The sequence below is a fragment of the Toxorhynchites rutilus genome, chromosome 2 (assembly GCF_029784135.1).
Source record: "Toxorhynchites rutilus septentrionalis strain SRP chromosome 2, ASM2978413v1, whole genome shotgun sequence".
Lineage (NCBI taxonomy): Eukaryota > Metazoa > Arthropoda > Insecta > Diptera > Culicidae > Toxorhynchites > Toxorhynchites rutilus.
This window is the reverse complement of record NC_073745.1, coordinates 153,262,100-153,288,201: the sequence shown is the minus strand read 5'-3', so window position 1 is coordinate 153,288,201 and position 26,102 is coordinate 153,262,100. Positions and strand designations below refer to the sequence as shown.

The 26,102-nt window shown below is 39.0% G+C and overlaps 2 protein-coding genes across 3 annotated transcripts in view; both read left to right on the top strand.

Annotated features, from left to right (window-relative positions):
* The window catches only part of LOC129770788 (uncharacterized), a 337,533-nt gene that overhangs the window by 38,375 nt on the left and 273,056 nt on the right, over window positions 1-26,102 (top strand). The window contains exon 1 of one of the 2 annotated variants that reach the window (XM_055773872.1): window positions 23,726-23,751. The exons of the other annotated variant lie outside the window; for it this stretch is intronic. Coding sequence (XP_055629847.1) covers window positions 23,741-23,751 — 11 coding nt within the window. The 5' untranslated portion in view covers window positions 23,726-23,740. Of the gene's footprint in view, window positions 1-23,725; window positions 23,752-26,102 lie in introns of those variants that run through there. 2 annotated transcript variants of the gene reach the window in all.
* On the top strand, window positions 11,494-17,391 carry LOC129766247 (uncharacterized). The gene has a single exon (XM_055766764.1). The coding sequence runs from the start codon at window positions 11,494-11,496 to the stop codon at window positions 17,389-17,391; it is 5,898 nt and encodes a 1,965-aa protein (XP_055622739.1).

Below are 26,102 nucleotides of genomic sequence, written 5' to 3'. Positions count from 1 at the left end.
TAGCCGAAGCATACCAAAAACAATCCAAATATTATAATCTACGATCAAATAAAAACGCACCAACATATCAGGTGGGGGAGAAAGTATTAAAAAAATCCACAATACTATCAAGCAAAGCCAAAGATTACTGTGCGAAACTCGGACCAAAATACACGGTGGCATTTGTGAGAAAGTGTTTAGGAGATAGCTATGAATTGGTAGACGAGAACAATAAAAACCTTGGTATATTTCATGCCAATTATTTAAAAAAGTTTTAGATAAAGATGATCAAGCTATGACATTATCCAAAGATGGAAATGTACGAGAAAGAAAGAAAATATGTCAGGTAGAATGAGCGAATTAGATTTGTAAACCTATGTTAGCCTTGTTTGTTTACATAGCCTAACCTTATCGATGTCATCACCGAAGCGAAACATCGTTACAATATCAATCATGCAAATCTAATCTCATCACTTTTTTAGCATCGCTCACCAACCTGAACATGAAAACATAACAAAAGTGTCGATATAGTCGATGTCAATGTTTTTTTGTTCCTAGTGTCGATGTAGTCGATATTACACCATCCCCTTTGTTCTAAACCTGAAAAAAAATATGGAGAAAAAACCTGAAAAGAGAACCTGAAAAGATCTGGAAAATAAAGCAGATATTAGTAAACAGAAATAAACAACAAAATGATACAGATAATCAAATAGAATTCTTACCTTTTTTTTACAATATTTCTCAAATTTTAAAATTTCCTAATCGGCATGTGCATCACTCCAGAGCTCCAAATACTTTTCACGTAACGCAATGACAGTTGTACCGATGACAGTTCGTATTTCGATCACAGGGTATAGCGTTATGCTGTCAGTTCAATTCGATGTTTTTTATTCCGCGTAGAGCGGTGCGGTATTATATATTAAGTAGTACACTATTATATGAAAGCATATACTCTGATGTAGGTCAAATTGGTATTTGATGAGCAGAATTATTTTTTTTTGTATTAAAATATATCAGATTTATGGACAAGATAAAGTCTTTTGCAATTCCTATTTCGGTAACAGAGTTTCCAGTGGGTCGAAACATCAGCGATGAAATATTTCGATGAGGAGAAATTCAGTTCAAACGAAGCATAGCAGAATTTTTTAGTTTGGTCAAGTTTACGTTATTGGGTATATCAATTGAATTGTTGTAGCATACATTTTGTGATTGATCTGACATATGTGGTTGTAGAAAAAAATATCTATGATCTGGATTATGAAAATTTGATCAATTAATTGATCAAATTTTCATAAAACTGTGAGGGGTGATGTAACGTTTTTCCGCTGTCAATATTAAAAAAAAAAAGAATAATTGCCGAATATTTAAAAAAAAACAACAACAACAACGACATCTATTAGGGGTCCAGTTTCCTCAGGTATCCATTATCGATAATGTCTATCGATAAGGGAACGACGTACAGTTTCACGGCGAAATCGTTTGCAAGAAACTTTCGGGCGGAAATAAGTCGCCATTTGGCATGCTACGGCCTCGGCCTACTATTTTCAGGAACTCTCGGCCATTTCGTTTGCGGAGCGGTCGGAGAGTGGAACGATTTTTTCCTAAAGTGAAAGTACAAAAGGTACTTAGTGGAGATGTTGTTTCGATAGATAATAGAAACGGTAGTTTTCAAAGTACGTTTAGTTTATATAGATTTATTTTTTTTTTGTTTCATTAGTGAACTGAAATTACAAAGAAAATATTATTGTGTTCCGCTTGAATTTTATTATACAAGGATAGCAGGTAATTCCGCTTCTCTCATTCCCATTCCCGAAATTATGAGTTTCCCTTACCGTTGAACAGAAAGCCTGTTCAACAGGCGGCATACGTGGGACGGAGATATTCCCCGATTCAATGAGCTCTTTCGGAGCACGATAGGTTTTTATTCCAACCGCAACGAAACGGATGTGTGACATTAAGGATCATCCGACCGGCATTCGACGAAGTCGCAGTGTCCCCCAGCGACCGCCATTACACGCTGGGCTTTTTGACTTGTGACCCGACCGCAATATACTGTGAGGTAGTTGCTGGAAGAAACGGTGGCATACCGACGATAAATCGGGCTTCATCTGTATCCAGCCTGTATCAGCGCACACAGCATAGCACGCAGCCAGTCAGCAACGTCCGGTAAAACCCTGCGCGCAGGTAGGTGCTAACTTTACGCATGGCCATGTCGTGAAACGTAACACGTTACACGTTACGTTAATTTATGTTGAATTTCTTAACTTGGAGAAATTTGGGAAGAGAGAAGGATAAAAGGGAGAATTAGGGTAGGAAGAGAAGAAGGAGAGAGTAGGTAACAAGTAGAAAATAAAATTGTAAATAGGGTTCTAAACACTGTTTTCTTTCCTTCATTGAGATAACATTTCCTAATAGATTTTATTCATTTCTCGAAGATTGGTGATTGATTCGCTCTCCCAACGCTTTCATTCGGTTTGGTGAGATTTTTGAAAGTGTTTCTTTGTGCGTTCATGAAATCCGCGCATTGGTCGGACATGGTTTCTTGCAAGAGAGTTCACCTGTAACTACGTGACCTCTTACTGGAATCGTACGTGATCGTTCGAGGCTAACTTGACCCTGAGCTATTCTTGTAGTTAGTCGGGCATTAATTCAACACGACAGGTGGTCTCCCTACTGGGAGTGGCGCTAAAGCCACCGTGTTTCACTACACTCGCGTGTCGGGACTTCGAACGGTTACACCCTATCATAGAAATAGGTTCGATAAAAATTTTGCTCGTTAGCTTCATTTTACTATTATAGATATTGAGCAAGTCAATATCATCCACCAAGTGATTGGTGCTATTGGTGCAACTGTCGGAATTTTTCGAGTTGTTTGGTTTGCTTGTCGCATACCTTCAGAGAATTATTTTGTTTTGGTTTGCGTCCCTGATACTTTCCTTTGGGAATTGTTTGAGTAACACCTAAATATGGTTGTGTCACATTTACCCGAAAGACAGTTACCCGAACGACAGCTCCCCGAATTCCAATCACCCGAATGTAACCAATACCCGAATGCGACAGGTACCCGAATGGACCACCTACCCGAATGTAATATTTACAGCTATATTTAATTAAAAGCTTTTCCCAAATTTAATCCTGATGGGCGTCATTGAAATGATAATATTTGAGGGGTTCAGAATGCGAGGGGTGTAAGTGACTTGATCGATTTCTCTTCATCAACTTTTTATTTAGTTAATAACTCAACTGCAAAAACTTTCCAATTTAAGTTTGCTATAGAATCCGATAGATGAGGTTCCGACCTATTTTTCACATTGGTAATTACATATGGAATGTATTTGCAGCTAAGTTATGACCCAAAGAGAGAGTCGATGTAAGGAAATCGATCAAATAACTTACACCTCTTTCATTCTAAGCCCCTCATTGATACATTGACCGGTATCCAAAATCTCGTATATTGCGTGGGTAGGGCAAAAAGCGTCGTTGCATTCTATATTTTCCAAAGTTATGAGAACGATATATATATATATATATATATATATATATATATATATATATATATATATATATATATATATATATATATATATATATATATATATCGTTCTCATAACTTTGGAAAATATAGAATGCAACGACGCTTTTTGCCCTACCCACGCAATATACGAGATTTTGGATACCGGTCAATGTATCAATGAGGGGCTTAGAATGAAAGATGTGTATATATATATATATATATATATATATATATATATATATATATATATATATATATATATATATATATATATATATATATATATATATATATATATATATATATATATATATATATATATATATATATATATATATTTATATATATATATATATATCGTTCTCATAACTTTGGAATATCAATAAAATCATATTAGAACGTTTACCCGAATCGTTCACAATCCCGAATGAAATAGAAGGAAATATTCGAGGAAAAATTAAAATTAATATTGATAAACAATTGAAATCAGTTGAACACCACCCGACAGAGAACCTCAAAGTCAAAGAAGGAATAATTTTCGTAATCATAGAATTAATATTTTTTTTCTTTTTAATGTAATGGGGATGAAGCTCCCATCTAGCGTGGATATGGCCCTAAGCCGCCGAGGTGACACAATCCTAGTCGGACACCGAACCGCTGACCGCAAGCATCGGACGACATACGTTTGCTTGGTGCATTACGTTTGCCCAGTAAATTTTTGAATTGAAGTACTGGACAAACGTAATGCAATGTAATGTAATCAAATGCCGTTAGACGTTCGCTAACGATCAGTCAGACCTTATTAAAGGATCATCTCCTATGTTTCAACTAACCGGGCAATCGGTGGAACACAAGTTTGCTTGCGAGAGGACGCCACGACAGCGGGTCGGAGGCCGACTCGGATTTCGTCACCTCGGTGGCTTAGGGCTGCCTCGGTTCCTTATCCTCATTAAATGTGGTCTTCACCCCCATTACATTGGCCTCAGAACAAATTTCATCACGAAATAATAAATTTACGATCAAAATTGCGCCGCGGTGGTAAATATGTAGGTACTATTTTTTTTTCATTTCATTTTCATTTTCATATATTTTTTATATTAAAATTACCTGCTTAGTTCCCGAAATATTCCATAACCCGTGTTCATTTATAAATGATCTCTTAGGCTTAAACAGCAATATGGAAAGGAAAGAAGACGGCATGACTAATTTCTAAACATGACACAGCGAAGTCTTCAACATCATTTCCGAATTTACAATTTTTCATTACTTCGAATTTACATTGCTCTTTCATGTTGTTTTGATTTAATCTTATTTATCAATTTGACATTCGACAAAACTCATAATCTCATTTATCGGAATTTTTCCTTCTTCATTCGGGTAATCGTTCCATTCGAGTAAATGTTGCATTCGGGCAAATGTCGCATTCGGGTAAATTTTCATTCGGGTATTTTTATATTCGGGTGAATGTCATTCGGATATGTGTTACATTCGGGTAAATGTTCCTCGGGTAGACGTGTTTCGGGTGAATGGTATTCGGGCGAAAGGGACACAATCCCTAAATGTATGCAATTGCAACACATGAAATTCGAGCTCGGTAAGAGATTATCTCGATTTACAAAATTCGAAATTTTGTTCGGTGTGATAATGATAGTGATCACTATTTAAATCTTCTAACAGGTCTTTTTAAGGCTTAAAGTGAATAATCTTCGTAGATTCAAGTCTTTATGATAGAACATTACAATCAATCAAGCCACAGTCTCGATCCAGCTAGCGAGTGGATGTCATTCTTTTCTAATCCTGAGATTACACAGAGATTGCGCTCGATACAAAAGAAAAACGGAAAATTGCGGTGCAATTTTGTTGGGTGAATTCACCGCGTAGATTTTCATGTTATTTGGTGGAAAGTGCTTCTATATTTTTGCATCACACCCACATATTGTTGAAGTTTTTCTGCGTTGCCAAAGGTAGATTTAAGCGAATAAGAAATGTAGAATAATGGTGCTGGTGGAACACAATATAATCGCCTGTGACCGAGTACAATGCATACATTGACTTAATTAAACAAATTTCTATTCATTATCTTACCATCTTGTGTATTGTTTGCGAGGTCAATTTTCATTTCAGAGTCACCACAATTTTATTTTTCATCATCGTTGATTTAGAACCATCTTTCCTGAGAAATCCTGTTTTCTTTCTGATTTGTATTTTCAATCTTCCTGACTTTTGGCAGTTATATTTGGCAACACTACTTACTTGGTTCACCCGTGGTCGAGTGGTTAGCGTCTCACATTATCATGCCGGGTGTTCGGGTTCGATTCCCGTTCTGGCCGGGGGATTTTTTCGTCAAAGCACTGAACTGTGGTCACGCGTATTCTAGAGCTTGCCTCTCGGAATACATTCAAGGCGTGTTATTTGGCTTAAGAAATCTCAACTAAGTATTAATAAATGGCGCTAGTTATTGCATGCGTTGAGATGGCAAAAGTTCCACAGGGAACGTTAACGCCATTCAAGACTTACTTAAGCCGAGTGTATATTTTTGTCTCTAATTGACATTTCAAATTATCAAGAGACCGTGTTATTCCGAAAAACCGTTCAAACAATTCGCGCAATAAAATCCGTGCAAACGAGAATAATGTCTCAAATCATCGAAGAATTTTGGCTTTTGATCTAAAACGTCAATACTAATTGAATATTCCAACACGTTTTCAATAGGCACAAATGACTTCCGTTTCACGAAATATATCTTCCAGTGGAGCCCTTTAAACCAGTTCGTTCATCACAGCCACCGAATCTGGTTGACCCAACCTTCTCTACTAGCAAAGGCCGTGTCGACGATATCGTCACTGAGAAGACGATTGTACAGAAATAGACGCAAAATGATTAGCGACGTACTGTTGAGAGCGTCGCTGCTGCCGAAAGATAGCCGTGCAAACATTGGCGCCGCGGCCATGGCTTTGAATCAAGCCAACATAAGTCTCGCCGCGTGAGGGGAATCGATTGGATAGCAATGAAAGATACGACTACGGCTGTATGCGATAATTGAAGTGGAATTACAACCAATTCACAAGTGCTCAAGCTGAGCTAGACAAAACAATCAAAATCAATTACCGAGAAAAGTGAGTCGCCGGCAGCCGTTGCGTCTCGCGGGAGGGAATCTGTTGGTGTAGAGAGCTGTTCGATGAGTAATCCGTTTAGTTTGTTGATGTGTTGCGGTGGTTGGATTGGGCCCTATCAGAGATTGGCATAGGTCAAGAACGGGCGTTGCACACGAAGGTTTTAGAGAACGGGAACATTGATCTGGCACACGTATGAGGTTCGAAACCGATACAGAAAAATATTTGGCGAAAATACTCTACGTTAAGTAGAGACAGTATTATTTTTCAGTGTTGAAGAAACAATAATAGAATCTGTACAATCTCACTATACGATGCAAGCTCACGTTTCAGTCCTACATATGCAAATGGGTAAATGTTTAATCACAAAATATTAGCAATCGCAGTTTGCTGCGTTGCACCGAGTGACGCGTTCAGCTGCCACTCCATACTGATTCATACCAGTAGAAAACGAGATAATTTAAATGTTAATAAAAATTCGTCTCACTTTTACCGGTATATGCTATTTGGACGTTACAACGCTCAAGACAGAAGCCGGTTCCACACCTTGAGCGTTGATGATTTGTTCGAGTCGTTCACTTTCCCGGTGCCCATAAACAATGCACCCGGCTATTGACGGCCGTTGCCACTAGACCGATCGACCGGACTCGGGCGTAACTTCCACAACAATGCACTTCCAAGAGTTGCACACTTTATTAGCATATACAGCAAGCAAATGTCCTGTGTGTCTAGAATAGGCAACAACAGCAGCGCTGCCAGAAAGACCTGCACTCGGCGGAAAAAAATAATAACCGGTGGCTGCGCAAGAATAATAACCAACGATTATAATTCACTTCGGTTATACATACATCACACCAACAGCACCCGGCGTGTCGTTCTTCGGGAAGTAGGTACTGCTAAATGCTTCAGCCTTTCACAGAGTCACAATCATAACGATTATTGGCCGTCGCATTCGCATTCGCAAGGGTCCCTCGACCCATAAATTTAAAAATTCAGCCCATACGACAGATGCTCTTTGTCTATGTTCCCAATGGTTTTGCGAGGGGCATAAAACGTAATAATTCTTAAGAAGGCAAAGACGTGGTGCTTTCGGATATAATAGTGTTGCAAATTTAATTGAGTTCGTTTTACCCTCCCCCGGGCGTGTGTGTGTATGTGTTTGTGTGGTTTGGACTTTCCGTTCCCATTGTTCTCCATAAATAATCGCGATCGAACGGGATTTTGTGGATATTATTTACGGCTAATTGATTGATTACTTCATGCATAGTGATTAGTGAGTCTGGAGAAATTAAATTTCTTTGTGGTCGAACTTTCAGAGTTGTTTGGTGCATTACTTGAGTGCGCGATCAGGAAACAGACGAATCGTTAGTGCTGTTCATGCCTAGTAGATTTTATAATTGAAATGGAGGCCCACGCTTTTCTATTCGGTTTGCCAGAAGTCTAACTTCATTGTTCTTATTCAATGTTTCGTAGATTGGATCAACTCTAAAATTGGTTAGTGGACGAGTTTATGAGAACTCAAGACTCCTTTTTTTTCAAAATAACCAACTTAAAGATTTATGCAGTTATGGGCAAGTCAGGTCTGCTGTTGAAAAACAACTGGTATACCGATGAAAATGTTATGTCGTCCAAAAGAAACATCTGGTACCGTAATGCTTTTGAATCCGGACGTATTTTTATTCCGGACTCTTTTTCATTATATTCAATATCATACCAACACCAAACCGTTACTATTGTATCAATTTCATTTCATTTCATTTATTTATAAATAACAGTTCGACTGAAAAGTTTATAAGGTAACACAGTAAAACATTTTTTTTTTGCAAAATTCAATTTTATTATTCAACATACTTCAGCAATTCCAAATGAAATCGTCATAAAAATGCAGATTTTAAAAACTTGTATTTTTGATTCCAATGAAAGTGTGTATTCCGTTTGGGTTGGAGGAAATATGAGTTTTCCACAGCAACTGGGAATTTTTTGACTCAAGCGTAACTTTTGAAAAGGGCGTATCGATTTGAATAAGAGAAATCTTTGATAATTTATATCTTATCTCAAAAACTATGAGTCGTACCGAAATAGTGTCTTAGAATATTTAAAAAAAATATTTCTAATTTATTGTTTTTTTATAGTAAACTAGCTAACCCGGCAAACTTCGTCCCGCCCATTTACTTGATTAATTCTCGAGTAATGCAGAAATTTGTGTTTCATTTGTATGGCAGCCACCCCTAAGAGAGGAGGGAGGGGTATCTAACCACCATAGAAACATTCATTGCACCCTAAAGTTTCCATATGCCTAATTTGGTTTAATTTTCTTGATTAATTCTCGGGTAATGCAAAAATTTGTATTTCATTTGTACGGCAGCCCCCTCTAAGAGAGGGGGAAGGAGTATCTTAACACCATAGAAACATTTATTGCATCCTAAAACCTCCACATGCCAAATTTGGTTTCATTTGCTTGATTAATTCTCGAGTAATGCAGAAATTTGTGTTTCATTTGTATGGCAGCCCCCCCTTTGAGTGGGGGAAGGACTGTCTAACCATCATAGAAACATTTATTGCACCCTAAAACTTTGACATGCCAACTTTGGTTTCGTTTGATTGATTAATTTCCGAGTAATGCAAAAATTTGTGTTTCATTTGTACGGCAGCCCCCTCTAAGAGAGGGGGAAGGAGTATCTTAACACCATAGAAACATTTATTGCATCCTAAAACCTCCACATGCCAAATTTGGTTTCATTTGCTTGATTAATTCTCGAGTAATGCAGAAATTTGTGTTTCATTTGTATGGCAGCCCCCCCTTTGAGTGGGGGAAGGACTGTCTAACCATCATAGAAACATTTATTGCACCCTAAAACTTTCACATGCCAACTTTGGTTTCGTTTGCTTGGTTAATTTCCGAGTAATGCAGAAATTTGTGTTTCATTTGTGTGGCAGCCCCCCCCCCCCTTAGAGAGGGGGGAGGGGTCTCAAAATATCACGAAAACCTTCCCCGGCCCCAAAAACCCCTACATACCAATTTTCATGTCGATCGGTTCAGTAGTTTCCGAGTCTATAAGAATCAGACAGACAGACAGACATCACTCCATTTTTATATATATAGATAATCGCTTTAATATGTTTGTCGTGTTATACCGTCATGTTCATGAAATTTTATGAATTTTCTTATAATGTCCAACAACTTTCCCGAATACATCATTATGGTTCATTTTTTGACTCAAGTGTAACCTTTGAAAAGGTAGTATCAATTTTAGTAAGAGAAATCTTTGATAATTTATATCTCAAAAAAAAATGAGTCGTACCGAAATAGTGTTTTAGAAAGAGTTATAGATTATTGTTGGCTTAATTTGAAAAAAATATACACTGAGAGGAAAATTTTTTTCAATTTTTTCATATAAAATAGAAGTCATGTAGAAAATTAAAAAAATGGCCCCAAGATGGTAAAACTATTTTTGACGAAATTTGTGGAACATCGAATTTTTAGGAATTTTCTTCGCTTGAGTCAAAAAATTCCCAATTTCTGTGGAAAACCCATATTTCCTCTAACCCAAATGAAAAAAAATATACACTGAGAAGAAAATTTTTTTTAATTTTTTCATATAAAATAGAAGTCATGTAGAAAATTAAAAAAATGGCCCCAAGATGGTAAAACTATTTTTGACGAAATTTGTGGAACATCGAATTTTTAGGAATTTTCTTCGCTTGAGTCAAAAAATTCCCAATTTCTGTGGAAAACCCATATTTCCTCTAACCCAAATGGAATACACACTTTCATTTGAATCAAAAATACTCATGTTTTGTCATTTGTCGATTTCACTTGGAATTGCTGAGTTGCCTTCGAGGGCGATACAGCGATTATGGCGATCTTGCAACTTTTCGATACCATTTTTATAGTACTCTTTCGGTTTCGGTTCCTCAAAATAAGCTTCAGTTTCATCATCGGTCTTAAATTTTTTGCCAGCGAGCATTCCCTTCAGGTTTGCGAACAGAAAATAGTCACTGGGGCCAGTCGCCCACAACAAAAAGTGACTTGACTAGAAAATGAATTGACTAGCGTTCACTAGCGAGGATGACTGGTGAACTAGTCCAATCAGTGGTGTTGGCGAGTCTACGCCAACGCGCCTTCACTGTAGCTCCTTTTCGACCAGCACATAAGAACCCAGTATCGACAGTCGAGTCTAGCACAATTATCCCACAAACAATAGCGTTATAAACAATATTTGTCACTCTTTATTCTAAGTATTCTATAAGTCATAGAAAACACAAAATCTCAAAGAAAGAGCAAGGAAACCTCGTGAATTATATCTAAAATTGGACCAAATTGTTCAAGCTAGTTCAAAACGTAACTACATTTAAGTTTAAAATTAATTTATAAAACTAATACACTGAATTAGTCTATTTGTTTCCACAGTGAATTCATATATATATAATTAAAATCATAATTATTGTTTAACGTAACCTATATTGAACTTAACTCTATATAAAAGGTAAAACTTAAATTATTATTTACTTAGTCATGCCTTAATCTATAGTACGGATAAATATTCATGCCTTAATATTATAGTACGGACAGATAGTACGGTTAGAGCAACATTGATTATCGTTCAACTTACTCGAAACTCCTAAATCCTGAATTGGAAGAGAATACATAACCCACAAAAAAGGGACTAAACGTAAGTCGGAAAGCTTGTAATTTATAATATAATTTGTAAACAAATGTAATACCATTTTCAGGAAAATAATAATTCCTCGCAGAACATAAAACCTTAGTTTTCGGTTGTTTGAATGTGGTATTATTATTGTGGAACACCCCGATCCGTGGATCTGTTGGCAATCTCCAACAATTTATTATTTTCGTTTACATACGAATAATTCATCAACTAGATCATGTCGAGTAGAGGTTTACGTTCGAAAAAAACCAATGATGTAGCGGAGAGTGAAACTGGTGGTCAAGATGGTACGCAAAAGGTGGTTACGGAGGATTCAGAAACACCCATTCCCAGAAGATCATGTCAGATATGTCATGGGGAAAATACAAACCAGATGGTGCGCTGTGATGTATGCCAAAAATGGCATCACTACCAATGTGTTGGGGTAACACAGGTATCTGAAAAACAACCCTGGAGTTGCGCCAAATGCAAAGCTGCAACCGGTGTCCAGGATACGTGTTCAAATACCATCAAACCTCCTGTGCTGCTTGGTAGTCAAAGTCAAAAGCAACCAGAAGCCGTTCCTGGAACTTCCTCTGCATCCCTCGTTCAACAAAAAGGCACTCAACAATCACAGGTCGTGAATTCAATCGGAAACAAATCAGCAAATGAGACCATTCCGAACATAACATCACTTCCACTGAAACAGTCAGCAAACCCTGTATTAAGTAAAACGATATCAAATGCAAAAGAGACGTTGCCAAGGAAACCTGCATCGAACGCGTCAGGAGTGTCCAACCGATCGACACAAACACTCTTAAAACTAAAGTTGCGAAAGCTAGAGGAGGAACGTGAATTGGAACGTCGACGAACTGCAGATGAGGCAGCCAAGGATAAAGAGTTCCTGGAGAAGAAGTACAAGATACTAGAAGAAATGGCTAGTGAAGGTGGTTCGAATGACGGCGATGCTATGAGCCGCGTGGAGGAGTGGATGGATGAAACGGTGAATCAAAACGGAAACCAACCGGGTAATCCGCCCCCTCTTGGCTGCACGAGCTGCAACCGTTCTCAAATCAATACACAACGAATCAACTGCGCTCCGCTACCACAAACCACGTGCGAGGTACCGAATCAGACTCTCGTTCCCGTTCCTCAACAGCAGAATAACTACCGTCCAGTGTATGATGATGATGACGTAGAACAGTGTCCGCTAACCCGGAAACAGCTGGCAGCGCGTCAAGCAATCTCAAAGGAGCTACCCACGTTTTCCGGTAACCCAGAGGAGTGGCCTCTATTCTTGTCATCCTTCAACAGCACGACAGCGATTTGTGGATTTTCGGATGCAGAAAACATCATTCGGTTGCAAAAATGTTTGAGAGGGCGAGCATACGAAGCGGTTAAAAGTCGTCTGATGCACCCGGCAAATGTGGTTGGCGTAATAACGACTCTAAAAATGTTATTTGGACAGCCGGAAGCCATCGTACACACACTAATCGCGAAGATCAACTCACTACCCGCGTTGAGGGAAGATAAGCTGGAGACCCTTGTAAATTTCGCTGTCAGCGTGGACAACTTTTGTGCTACGGTGGACGCCTGCGAGTTAGAAGAGCACCTCTACAACGTATCGTTGATGCATCAATTGGTCAGTAAACTGCCTTCTTCCATAAAACTGAATTGGGCCCAGTACAGACAAACGCTGCCGGCAGTTAACTTGGCTTCTTTTAGCCACTGGCTTTATTCCCTAGCAGAGGCTGCTAGCGCTATAACTATTCCGAATGATATTGGAGACATAAGAACAACGCGGAGCGAAAACCGTGGAAATAAAAAAGGTAACACTTTCGTGAACTCTCACTCCGAGGACGTCTCTCCGGAAACATACTCCCAGAAATCATCCTTTGTGAGGACAGCAAGCGAAGGCTGCATGATATGTAAAGGGATGTGCAAATCCATTTGTAAATGCAAACGGTTCCTAGAAATGTCGCGTGACTCACGTTGGGCAGTTGTGAGAGAATACGGACTCTGTCGTAGATGCCTGCGACGACACTATGGGGGATGTCAAGCAAGATTATGCGGTAAGAATGGTTGTCAGTTTAAACACCATGAATTATTGCATAACGACGAGAAAAAACCACCGAACGCTGAAGTCGTAGAAGCGATTACTCCTCAATCAAGTTCGAGTTCAAACCATCAGGGATGTCATACTCATCAAGTGAAGTCTAGCAGAACTCTATTCCGTTATTTGCCAGTACGTCTACATGGGAAGCACGGCTCCATATGTACCTTCGCCTTCCTAGATGACGGGTCAAGTTTGACACTAGTGGACAGTGATTTGGCAGATGAGCTGAGACTTGAAGGGGAAGTAAAACCCCTCTGTCTGCACTGGACAGGCGGCACACAGCGCCAAGAAGAAACCTCACGAGTCGTTAGTTTTGAAGTTGCTGGAATACGAGACGAATCCCATAAATTCAGCCTAACTGGAGTAAGGACGGTCAACGAATTATTACTTCCACCACAAACGTTGAACATAGAGGAATTATCTCGCCTGTATCCACACCTCCGAAACCTTCCCATCCTCTCCTACGAAGCTGTGCGACCAAGAATCCTAATTGGGATGAAGGATCAACACCTCACTCTCGTCCTCAAGAGTCGAGAAGGAGGACCAAATCAACCGCTTGCAGTGAAGACCCGCTTAGGCTGGACAGTGTGTGGGGGCGCCAATGAAAATGATACACCCAACCTAGTACATTCGATTTTTCACATTTGTCCGTGTGAAAACCGTTCAGACGATGACCTTCATCAGGCGATGAAGAGGTATTTCTCTTTAGACAGTTTAGGTGTAGTTAAATCGGGAACATCTCTACTCTCCAGAGACGAACAACGAGCACAATCTCTTCTTCAATCTCTTACAAAATTCACGGGAACACGTTTCGAGACCGGACTACTCTGGCGCTACGACGAAGTCCGTCTTCCAGATAGTCGAGCGATGGCAATGCGTCGGTTTCAATGCCTCGAGAAACGCTTGATGAGAGATGCTTCGCTTGCAGCAGTCTTGCAACAGAAAATTTCTGATTATCTACGCAAAGGCTATATCCGAAAGCTATCAGAGGAGGAACTTATACGCCCAAACCGTCGCACCTGGTATCTTCCTGTGTTTCCAGTAAAGAACCCTAATAAGCCAGGGAAAATTCGCATCGTGTGGGATGCTGCAGCCACTGCTTTCGGAAAGTCACTAAATTCATTTCTTCTGACGGGGCCTGACCAGCTTGCATCGTTGTTCTCTATTCTCATCCAGTTCCGTGAGCGTGCGATTGGACTAACGGGTGATCTGCGAGAGATGTTCCATCAAGTCTCGATACGGAACGAAGACCAACTTTGTCAACTCTTTTTCTGGAGAGATGAGGATGGTCAGCTGTCAACCTATGTGATGCGTGTTATGACTTTTGGTGCTTGTTGCTCGCCAAGCAGTGCACAATATGCGAAGAATATGAATGCAGAGCGGTTCAGATACCAGTACCCGACAGCAGCAAACGTTATTCAAAAGCGTCACTACGTGGATGATATGCTAGTTAGCGTCGATACGGAAGGAGAGGCAATACAACTGGCAAAGCAGGTTACGTTCGTTCACGCGCAAGGCGGTTTTGAGATCAGAAACTGGATCAGTAATTCTCAACGGGTACTGAGAGCCCTGGATGAGAACAGTACGAAGGAGAAGAACCTTGACCTCGCTCCGGAATTGGCCACGGAGAAGGTGTTGGGGATGTGGTGGTGTACCGCGTCTGATGTCTTCTCATATAAAGTTGGATGGAACCGATACGAGCGCCCCCTCCTGGAGGGTCAACGTTGCCCGACAAAGCGGGAAATGCTACGAATCCTTATGTCTATGTTCGATCCCTTGGGGTTAATTGCACAATTCCTGATGTACCTGAAGATCCTCATGCAGGAAGTCTGGCGGTCCGGAGCTGATTGGGACGATGAAATTAACGGAGTACTCTTCTCCAAGTGGCAGACGTGGCTTCAGATCCTCCCACAAATCGAAACGCTCAAGATTCCTCGTTGCTATCGCAGTCGAATTCCAGCAGATTTTTCCGACGTGCAGCTCCATATGTTTGTAGACGCGAGTGAGGATGGAATGGCTGCAGCTTGCTATCTTCGTTACTCCCATGGCGATACCATCGAATGCACGTTAGTCGCTGCCAAAACCAGAGTTTCTCCGTTGAAATTCCACTCGATTCCTAGATTGGAACTTCAAGCAGCGGTGTTGGGTGTTCGATTGGCTTCCACAGTAAAAGAATCCTTATCTGTGAACATCACTCGGCGAATTTTTTGGTCAGATTCACCAGATGTGATCTGCTGGGTCAATTCGGATCATCGGCGTTTTACACCATTTGTAGCCCACCGAGTTAGCGAAATTTTGGACTCCACAGAACCAGCAGATTGGCGCTGGGTTCCTACCAAGCAAAATGTCGCGGACGATGGCACTAAGTGGGTGAAACTACCAGACATGTCTGCAGAAGCTCGTTGGTACACAGGACCACATTTCCTGATGTGCACTGAGAAGTATTGGCCGCAACAACCAACCGTGACTAGGACAACAGAGACCGAACTACGCCCGTATTTGTTGATGCATGTCCAGAAAACTGAGCCGCTTCTCTGCTTCAGTGACTTCAGTAGCTGGAGAAAGATGGTGAACACAATTGCATACGTTCTTCGGTTTTCCAACAATATCATTAAGAGGATGAAAAGGCAGGCAGTTACGAATGGCCATCCTTCAATGGAAGAGCTGACCGCCTCTGAATCCCATTTGATCCGGCAAGCACAAGAGGACGCCTACCCCGACGAATACACCCTTCTCCACCAGTCTGGTGGAGCCACGCTTCCGAAAACTAGCGCTTTGTATAAGCTCACCCCTTGGATCGACAAACACGGAATCATGCGGATACGAGGTCGTATTTCTGCCTGTGAGTTCGCGACCGAAGATGCCAAGAATCCGATCATTCTACCCCGTAACCACCACGTTACCAGTCTCATTGTTGCACACTATCACCAAAAATACCACCATCAGAATCACGAGACTGTAATTAACGAGATACGGCAACGTTACTCCATTTCTCGACTTCGAAGTACCTACTTACGGGTACGCAACAGTTGTCAACGATGTAAGAATAACCGGGCAATTCCGCAGCCCCCTATCATGGCAGATCTCCCACATACCAGGTTGGACGCATTCGCTCGACCGTTCACCCATGTAGGCGTGGACTACTTCGGTCCTATTACAGTCGTAATAGGCAGGCGATCGGAAAAGCGATGGGGGATTCTCGTAACCTGCATGACAATACGAGCCATCCATATTGAGATCGTCCATTCGCTGAGCACTAATTCGTGCATCATCGCGCTGCGCAATTTTATCTCGCGTCGGGGTACGCCCCGAACGATCTATAGTGATCGCGGTACCAACTTTGTCGGAGCATGTCGTGAGATGCAGAAGGCAGAAGCTTCGGTCAACATAGAAGAGATGATGAAGGCGTTCGTTTCATCGGAAACCAAATGGGTCTTCCTCCCACCTCTATCTCCACACATGGGCGGCTGCTGGGAGAGATTGATTGGAACAGTCAAACGAAACATGACGGCTATTTTGTCAACGCAAAAACTGACGGACGAAGTACTTCGAAATGTTTTGGCCGAAATTGAAAACGTAGTGAATTCTCGACCACTTACTCATGTTCCGATCGATGACGATTCCGGCCCAGCCTTGACTCCAAACCATTTCCTCCTTGGATCATCCGATGGTACCAAACCTTTGTGCACTCTAGAAGACAGTGGTGCCGCATTACGGCAGTGTTGGCGTGCATCGCAGATACTCGCGAATAGATTTTGGAAACGTTGGCTGAGTTCGTATTTACCTGAGATCACCCGCAGAACTAAGTGGTTTATCAACACGAAGGCGATTGGAATCGACGACGTGGTAATCATTGCTGACCCTAAAAATCCCCGGAATTGTTGGCCCAGGGGGAAGGTCATCGGAATCTGTCCTGGAAGAGATGGACAACCTCGATCAGCAACTGTGAAAACAGGGAACGGTGTCTACGAGCGACCAGTTGCTAAACTGGCTGTGCTAGATGTACGGCGCGATGATTAGTAAGTCGACCTGGAGATCAACGTACCTGGGGGGAGTGTTGGCGAGTCTACGCCAACGCGCCTTCACTGTAGCTCCTTTTCGACCAGCACATAAGAACCCAGTATCGACAGTCGAGTCTAGCACAATTATCCCACAAACAATAGCGTTATAAACAATATTTGTCACTCTTTATTCTAAGTATTCTATAAGTCATAGAAAACACAAAATCTCAAAGAAAGAGCAAGGAAACCTCGTGAATTATATCTAAAATTGGACCAAATTGTTCAAGCTAGTTCAAAACGTAACTACATTTAAGTTTAAAATTAATTTATAAAACTAATACACTGAATTAGTCTATTTGTTTCCACAGTGAATTCATATATATATAATTAAAATCATAATTATTGTTTAACGTAACCTATATTGAACTTAACTCTATATAAAAGGTAAAACTTAAATTATTATTTACTTAGTCATGCCTTAATCTATAGTACGGATAAATATTCATGCCTTAATATTATAGTACGGACAGATAGTACGGTTAGAGCAACATTGATTATCGTTCAACTTACTCGAAACTCCTAAATCCTGAATTGGAAGAGAATACATAACCCACAAAAAAGGGACTAAACGTAAGTCGGAAAGCTTGTAATTTATAATATAATTTGTAAACAAATGTAATACCATTTTCAGGAAAATAATAATTCCTCGCAGAACATAAAACCTTAGTTTTCGGTTGTTTGAATGTGGTATTATTATTTTGGAACACCCCGATCCGTGGATCTGTTGGCAATCTCCAACAAGTGGTTATTTTAACTGACTCGACTAATGAATACAAATCTGCCTCTTCATTCAACTGACTTCAATCCGCATTTCTACTCCCCTAGGAACGACGTTTATACCCACGTACGCAATCTTATTTTTACCTTCATATGAAGAGGTGATTTCTGATGCAAAAAAGAAGTTACCCCATCAATGGACGGTTTATTGTTTATTGTGTGACAACTTAGAACTGAGACATTTTTCAAGTATGCTATAAAAGGTCCTCGCGTAAGTATTAGTAAATAGCGTGCAAAATAGCGCACACATACTGCACGCTATTTTATACGTGTGAGTAATTTTCGTGTACGATACAAAATAACCTACCTCACCCGTAGCGTATGTCAAACCACGTTGAACTTAAATGGTGGTTTTGGATGTGGTTTTTTTTGAACACTGGGAACAAACAATACGTTTTTGCGTTTTTCTGGAAGATTATGGATGAAAACATCGTTTTATGAAGAAAAGTGAAAGTAGTCAAAGAGTAACAAGGGACCACTATGCGTAGAAGGGCAGTACGATACTTACCGTCCGAATGAAGAAGATTTTATATTGTTCTCTTATTATGTACTTCAAACGTAGGTTATACTTCTGGATTCGTATAGAGAAGATGTGTCTAAAACGCGCCTGCCGGGCAATTTGACCCGCCTGATTTTCTCGTAAACCAGCAAGAATAGAAATGCAATGGTTTTTGTTGCTTGAAACCGATTCAGAGGCGATAACTGTCTGTCAAACTTATTGAGTTGAGTTCTCAGTGAATATCTCAGATGAAGAAAATGGTAAGAAAGGATTCATTTCCTTCTCAATTTGATATTTTCCGTAAACATTCTCACGAGAGAAATAGCTTGTATGTGAGGGATGCCAGATGATTTTTTCAAATATCTCTGCATAGCACGAATAAATGTCTTCAAATGCAATCGTAATGAACAAAAATGAGCAAACCATCACGATATTTCTAAATCATGTTCGATAAATCACACAAACAATTGTTTTCACATACTTTGAAATGACCTTTCACAAAATTAAATGTCTTCAAAACGAAAACATGTCTTCACATCTGGCATCTATATTATGTGCTCAGAGAATGCAGGAAAACAAGAGCGCGGACTAGAGTATTAATGCACGAATACTGGGAGAACATGCTCACCGGAGGAACGGTTTCTTCTCTTTGCTGGTAGGCATGAAAGGGAATAGATTGATGGAATCTCTCATTCATACAAGCTGTTTCTCTGAGCTTTATAGTCTCTGAGAGAAACAACTCATGGACATATTATACTTCTGCTGGGACATTTACCACCGTATGATTGGAAATTTAGAATTTAGGCGCCTTACAAAATAAAATTCGTAGCACTTTTGTTATTCAGTATCCAAAATACAGAACGATTACAGATGACTGAGGGTTAACTAATCTACGTACTAACGTAGTTGTTACATTAAATTTTAAGAGTACGATTAAGATAAATCCATGCTCGCTTAGGGGGTGGGTATTACACACTTCTCCTATACATCGAATTTTGTTTTAACTTTGTAAATGTACTATTTACAGTTATATTTGATTAGAAGGTATTTATTGAATTCTGATAAGCTTTATTAAAATTATCACATTCATAAAAAACAAGAGAAAACTGCGTTGCGTACTATATTTTTCGAAGTTATGGAAAATATATAAAGTTTTACTTTTATATTAATTAAATTATTGACCTTTTTTAAATTAAATGATTGAAAGGTCATAGACATGATTCGATTATAAACATTATCCAGTCATTTCGATCACGTAGCCCATGCTCATAGAAGAATGTTGACGAATTTCATGCCAACTCGACTGACTTTGGCAGCAAATTGGCAGCAAATTTTCATAAAAAAATACCATTTTTTTCTTTAGAAAAAAATTGCTGAAAAAAAAATTATTTTGAAAAAATTAAAATTTATTTTTCTCAAAAATGTATTTTTTTAAATTCTCGAAAAAAATATATGAATAGCCCTTACAATATCGAACATGTCGTCCGTACATCGAAAGATAGGCACTTTTACATGAAAAAAGTTTTTTTTAATAACAACTTTTTCATGTTTTCTTTGCAAAAATTACAACTAATTCTAATTTTGTTTAAAGTCACAATAGCGATATAGTGTGTTCGACAAAGTTTCAGATTTTATTAAAATATGAACTTTTGTTGAACACGTTAACTTTCTATCTTTTATAGTTTCTGAAACATAAGGCATTTTTGTATGAAGACTTCTTAAAAAAATGTTTTACTCGTAACATTTTTGTGTGTAAATTCTCGCGTTTAACATATTCTTGACATGTTTATAAACAGAAACATCGCGTACATCGCGGTCTCTGTCCACCGTATAAAATAAGTTTTTTTTGAAATTGTGTAGCGAAATTTTTTTTTAAAGCTACTGGTGAAGTTTAGTACGATTTTGTATGCGTTTTTTTTTGTGCGGTCCCTATTCCCCGCACAGATAACGGGTTTGCCTGTACTCTAATTCGTATTTAAATGTGTTTCTACGCTTTTTCCAGATATGTGGGATTTTTCTCAGAATTTTCAATGTGTTGCCCGGTACAAATGAATCTTTTCACCAGCGCTATGGGAAATATTGTATAAATGACCAAATACAAAAATAAGTTATTTTTTGTGAATCTCTAAATGGTTCACTATAAGAGCTATAGTGTAAAAACTTAATTTTCCTTTTTTTTTACGCTGTTAATGGAAGCTTTTAATTGGATATATGGAAAAAATATTCAATGCGCATCTTTCTATGATATATTATGACAAATCGTCAAATAAAATTACCATCGAAAATTAAAATTTTTTGGTACATGTTTTTGTTTAGTCTCATAAATTTAAATTCACGAAAACAATAAAATCATCCTTATATGCGGTCCCTATCTACCGCATAAAAAAAGCTTTTTTTTCAAATTGTGTAGCGAACACTAATTTTTAAAGCTACTGTTGAAGTTTGGTACGATTTTTTCGTGCGGTCCCTATCTCCCGCACAGAAACAGGTTTACCTGTACTAAACGATTCGGATGATCATATCAAATGGAAGCCAATGAGCTAGTCTAGTCTAGTTTAGTTTATTACAATTGCAAAACAGTTAAAACAATTAATATTTGTATGCGAATACACTACCCACCAAGTACCGTAAATCAGGGGCAAATTGAGCAGGAACATATCCGCGTTACATCAATGAGATCATACAGGTTTGAATTCATTACAAGTAAGCTAGTTATGAAAAATCATGAGGTTGAAAAATTCCATAATTACTTAACTGAATTCTCGCCAAATCAAGATACTATTTACTCACTATGGAAGGCAACTAAGAATTTAAAACAACCTCAGTTGCAGGTCCCGCCGTTTAGAATGAAAATGAAAATCAAACATCGGCTGGTGAGACATGCTATCAAAAATAATATCAATGTGAAAAAGTCACCCAGTATCGACTAAATCAACGGAAATATGATCAAGGAACTACCTGACCTAGCAACAAAACCTCTCACGAGAATTTTCAACGCAATAACACATATAGGTTATTTCTCACAAGCACGGAAAATTTCGACCATCATTATGATTCCTAAGCCAGGGAAAGACGCATAGAAAGTGGAATCTTATAGAACTATCAACATCCTTCCAATCTTCTCAAAAGTGTTCGAAAAAATTATCCTGATAAAATCAGCGCCCGAGATTGAAATATTAATCCCGAATCATCAAGTGGATTCTGAGCAAAACATGGCACTATTGAACAAGTGCACCGTTTTATAGAAGAAATTCGTAAAGTGTATGAAGGCCGCGGTTATTGCTCAGCGCTTTTTTTTGACGTAGCTCAAGTATTCGATAAAGTCTGGCACGAAGGACTGCTCTATAAAATTTAAAATATGCTACCACAAGTATATGAAATTATGCGTTCTTGCCTACTGGAAAGAAAGTTTCATGTTCGGTATAACCAAATTCTATCAACAGAGCGAGAAATTTATGCTGGCGTTCCACAGGGCAGGGCAATTGAAATTGCGAGCAAATCAAATACATTGGCTAATCGGGAGGAAGTCGAAATTAAAACTAGAGTTCAAACTACTTCTATACAAATCCATGCTGAATCATATTTGGCATTATGGCTGTCAACTGTGGCAAACAACTGCAGCAAGTAATATCGAAATCATCGAAAGAATACAAAATAAACTGCTAAGAGAACTTACTGGCTCCCCTTGGTACTTCCGCAATAGTGTCATACATCGAAACTTAGGGATGGCGGCGGTTAAAGAAGAACTTCATAAAACGAGGAGGAAACATGCGGAAAAGGTGAAGAATCGTCCAAACCCACTAGCAAGGCGACTCGGTCAACCTATGGTAACACGTCTGAAAAAAAAACGTTAATTATTTGAACGTGGTCAAACGTTAGTGTTGTGCTCCAGCACATATGTGAAATTTTAACTGTAAGAATTGATAACAAACGTAATACTTTATTATGTTAGAACTAAATGCATAATCAAATATTGGTATTTTCACATCATGGAAGATTCAATTAATGTATGTATGAAAAAAAGCGTTTATTAGTATCATTTTGATGCGTTAAAAATATGTTTCTTTACCATGTTTAAAAATGGAAACGAAAACGTTGTTCAAAGAAAGATTATTTTTTATACAAATTATTAACTAATTCGATGAGAACCACTATCGAGAAGAACCTAGAGCTGGACATTGAACGTTTCATAAATAAAAATTTTAAACTAAACTAAATAATACCTTAAAAAATTCGGTTTGTTTTCATTAGTATGTTTGATCAATTTCACCCCGGTGGTCAATTTGCCCCCGGATGACGGTACTAATTAAGGCAGTATTCTAGTATAGAAATTTGAAAAAAATCAAAATAATTTTCCTTCATATTTCTGTAGTTTAGGCATTCAAGAATATACCCTAGAAAGGACTTATCGAAAATCTTATTATTTACCGAGTTAGAGCAATTTCAGTGAGGCGGTACCTGGTACGGCCATAACAATGAACTTCATGGCACTAACTAGGAAAGTTAGTGCCATTTAAGAAGTCAATGAAATATTCTATATATGACGAAATTGTCACTTTAAACTCAAGGTCCTCATCTTTGTGTTGTTACAGAATAACTACGTCCACGCAACAATCATCAACGATGGAGATCGACCCACGGTCGAAATAAGATCTATTCATCCATACAACTGCTCTGCTCTGCAAGAAACATCGGGTTGTTGTTTTATTAATAACTCAACAATGATCATATCAACAGTCTCCGTTGTCCGGTAGTCTAAATGGAAAATGGAAGAACAGAAGGAATACTCTTACGCCTAAATGGCAACTGTGTAATGTTCTATTTATAGATACGATAAACATGTGACATGTACACGATTAAAATTCGGCACTGTTACAACTAAATGGTAATGAGCCTGAAATAAACAAATGAGATAAAAAAAACTGTCACTTTGTGCCAAATAAATATGGTTTTATCTTAATTGTCTTTCAGAGCTAACTTTCCTAAGTGATAATCGCCGATCGCCGTTATGTTTGAATTATTTCTTTTGATTATGGTTATTTGGTAGGTAAGTTAACATCGAAGCGATATTTGGATTGTACTTGAAATGAACTCAGACTCTCTTTTTACTCTGTTCACATATGAGTTGTTCAACAGTTAGTGAAACGATGAGAGAGCAAACGAAATCACTACTGTCGTGACCAATGATCTTCTACGCTTCGCGTATTACCTGTCCGCCTTAGCTCCACCATATGTCCGCATTACCTCACCATATACCGGTTCACCTGCACCACAAAAAGTGTTCGACTTGTCGGTTTGTTTTTATTTCAGTAGAAACCGAGAAAAGCACTTTCGTGAAACATTTGAGCAATTAATTCGAACAACAGCATCTTGAACTGCAAAAAATGCATTTGCTAGAAAACATAATTTTCCTAAGATACAATCAAATTTCTTCTTAACCTGTCTGGCTTACACCCAGTTCCTCTACAGTAGTACATCTGAATTGGTGTATTGCCGTCTTATCTTCAAACTATCCCTGCTAAGGGCCAGAATGATTGGTCATAGCAGGAATAATTTCTGGCTCAGGCTCTAATTCTGTTACCCAACAATACTTCCGATTCATTCTAGAAACCACCGCCCAGTTTATGAGCTCAGAGAATTTGTATTTCCCACCACAGTCTTGTGAAATTATGAGATTGCGAATCTGACGTGAAAGGCAATGATAACAATGTATCAGAAACGACTTATCATTCGGTGATTTTCCCAAAGCAATCCCATTTGATATTTCACAATTTTCAAATCCTCCATAATTTCTGCGTCGATTGTTTTCCTCCGGTCCATGGATGCCAAACGTTTAAAGCTTATCGATTTTCCCACTCCGCGCGTCATTGTCGTTTACGCATTATCCTTGGCTTTTCCATTCTCGATGGCTTGCTCGCCTGCTCGGTTGTTGTGGCTCTGATGTTGTCATTTCCCATTCCGGCTCATAATTTTGTATTCATGATTAAATTTTCATCCCCTTTTAGCTGTGGACGGACCTGACTGCAGTCAATACAAAGCAATCATATTCCGATGCCTTCGAGTGACGACATGCAAGCCCAGCCATCCGATAGCGATAGCCTTTTATCTGTAGGTTTTGCCTCGGGGTGCATATTCATATGTGCAGTGGAATTGCTCAACAGTGGCAGTAATTTTCATGCGCTAAATTTGAATACCACCACGTTGTAAACCCATTATCCTGACAGCTGTGTATGTCGAATGTCCTTCGCACGGAAATTGATACATCATTTTTGCATAATTCCATTACATATAGAATGCTTCCAGAGGTGCAACGGTATTAACACACATTGCTTTCGTTTTCTTTGTTTTCAGGTACGCGGCAACATAATTTAATAATTGTCCATTGTTGGCACGAGTTAAGCGGTGAAAGGTATGTACGTAATTGGTAGTTTTCGACCGATAACGAGCACCGGTTGCCGTTAATTGCAATTAATGAAATTCTACACCATCCGGATGATAACTTCAATATTGTACAAACACAAACAGACGTCGTCCTTCGTATTTCTATATCTGAACTACTTTAAGCTCGTATAACGGAGTGTGCCATTGCGTATGTCCCCTTGCACGGTGCACATTGCGAACAGGAAGTTACACATAATGTATGAAACGCGCGTCACGGCTATGCGTGGATGCAGTTTTATCAAACACTTTCATCTGTCCCCTTTTTATTTGCTTCCTTTCAAACTATGGGAAAGACGCATGAGAGCTAGATAGTTTCCTATTAAGTTTTTATCGCATCCAGTTTGCCCTAGTCCTTGGCGCTTTGCTCTATGCACACAGAGTCATTCTGAGTTTTTCAAAGTAAATATTTGGGAGTGTTACCCCAGCCTTTCTATATCAGAGTTTCGCATCATATCATTTGTTCGTGCTAAGTTTAAGTATGATCAAACAATGAAACTGCTAATCTCTATTATCAATTCCCATGTGGGTTATCTTAATGGAATGATTTTTATATTTTTCTCTGGCTATTTTCTGCGTTTTCCAAAGTAAAGTAAGATATTATTACGAAAAGATTAATAAGGAGAATGTCACAGACTCATGCTCACAACGTTCGCAGGTGAGAAACAAGGTAACCGTTATGTTAGTTCATTACATTTTAACCTTTCGCATATCTGATGCAACATAATTTATGTAATTCTCCAGTCCTTCCTATTGGTCGTGACTAGCAGAGAAAAATAATCCTTGAAGTGCAGATTCTTAGTTCTGTCCCATTCATAGCATCAATAACCTTTTGAGAGGGAAACGAACTTTCATCCAAAACTCAGCCATGTGCGCGATTTGTGTGGGTAGTGGAGTTGAGTTTTCGGATTCATCCATTCTGCCATATTCCCCTATTATATGTCATAACTGCCGGA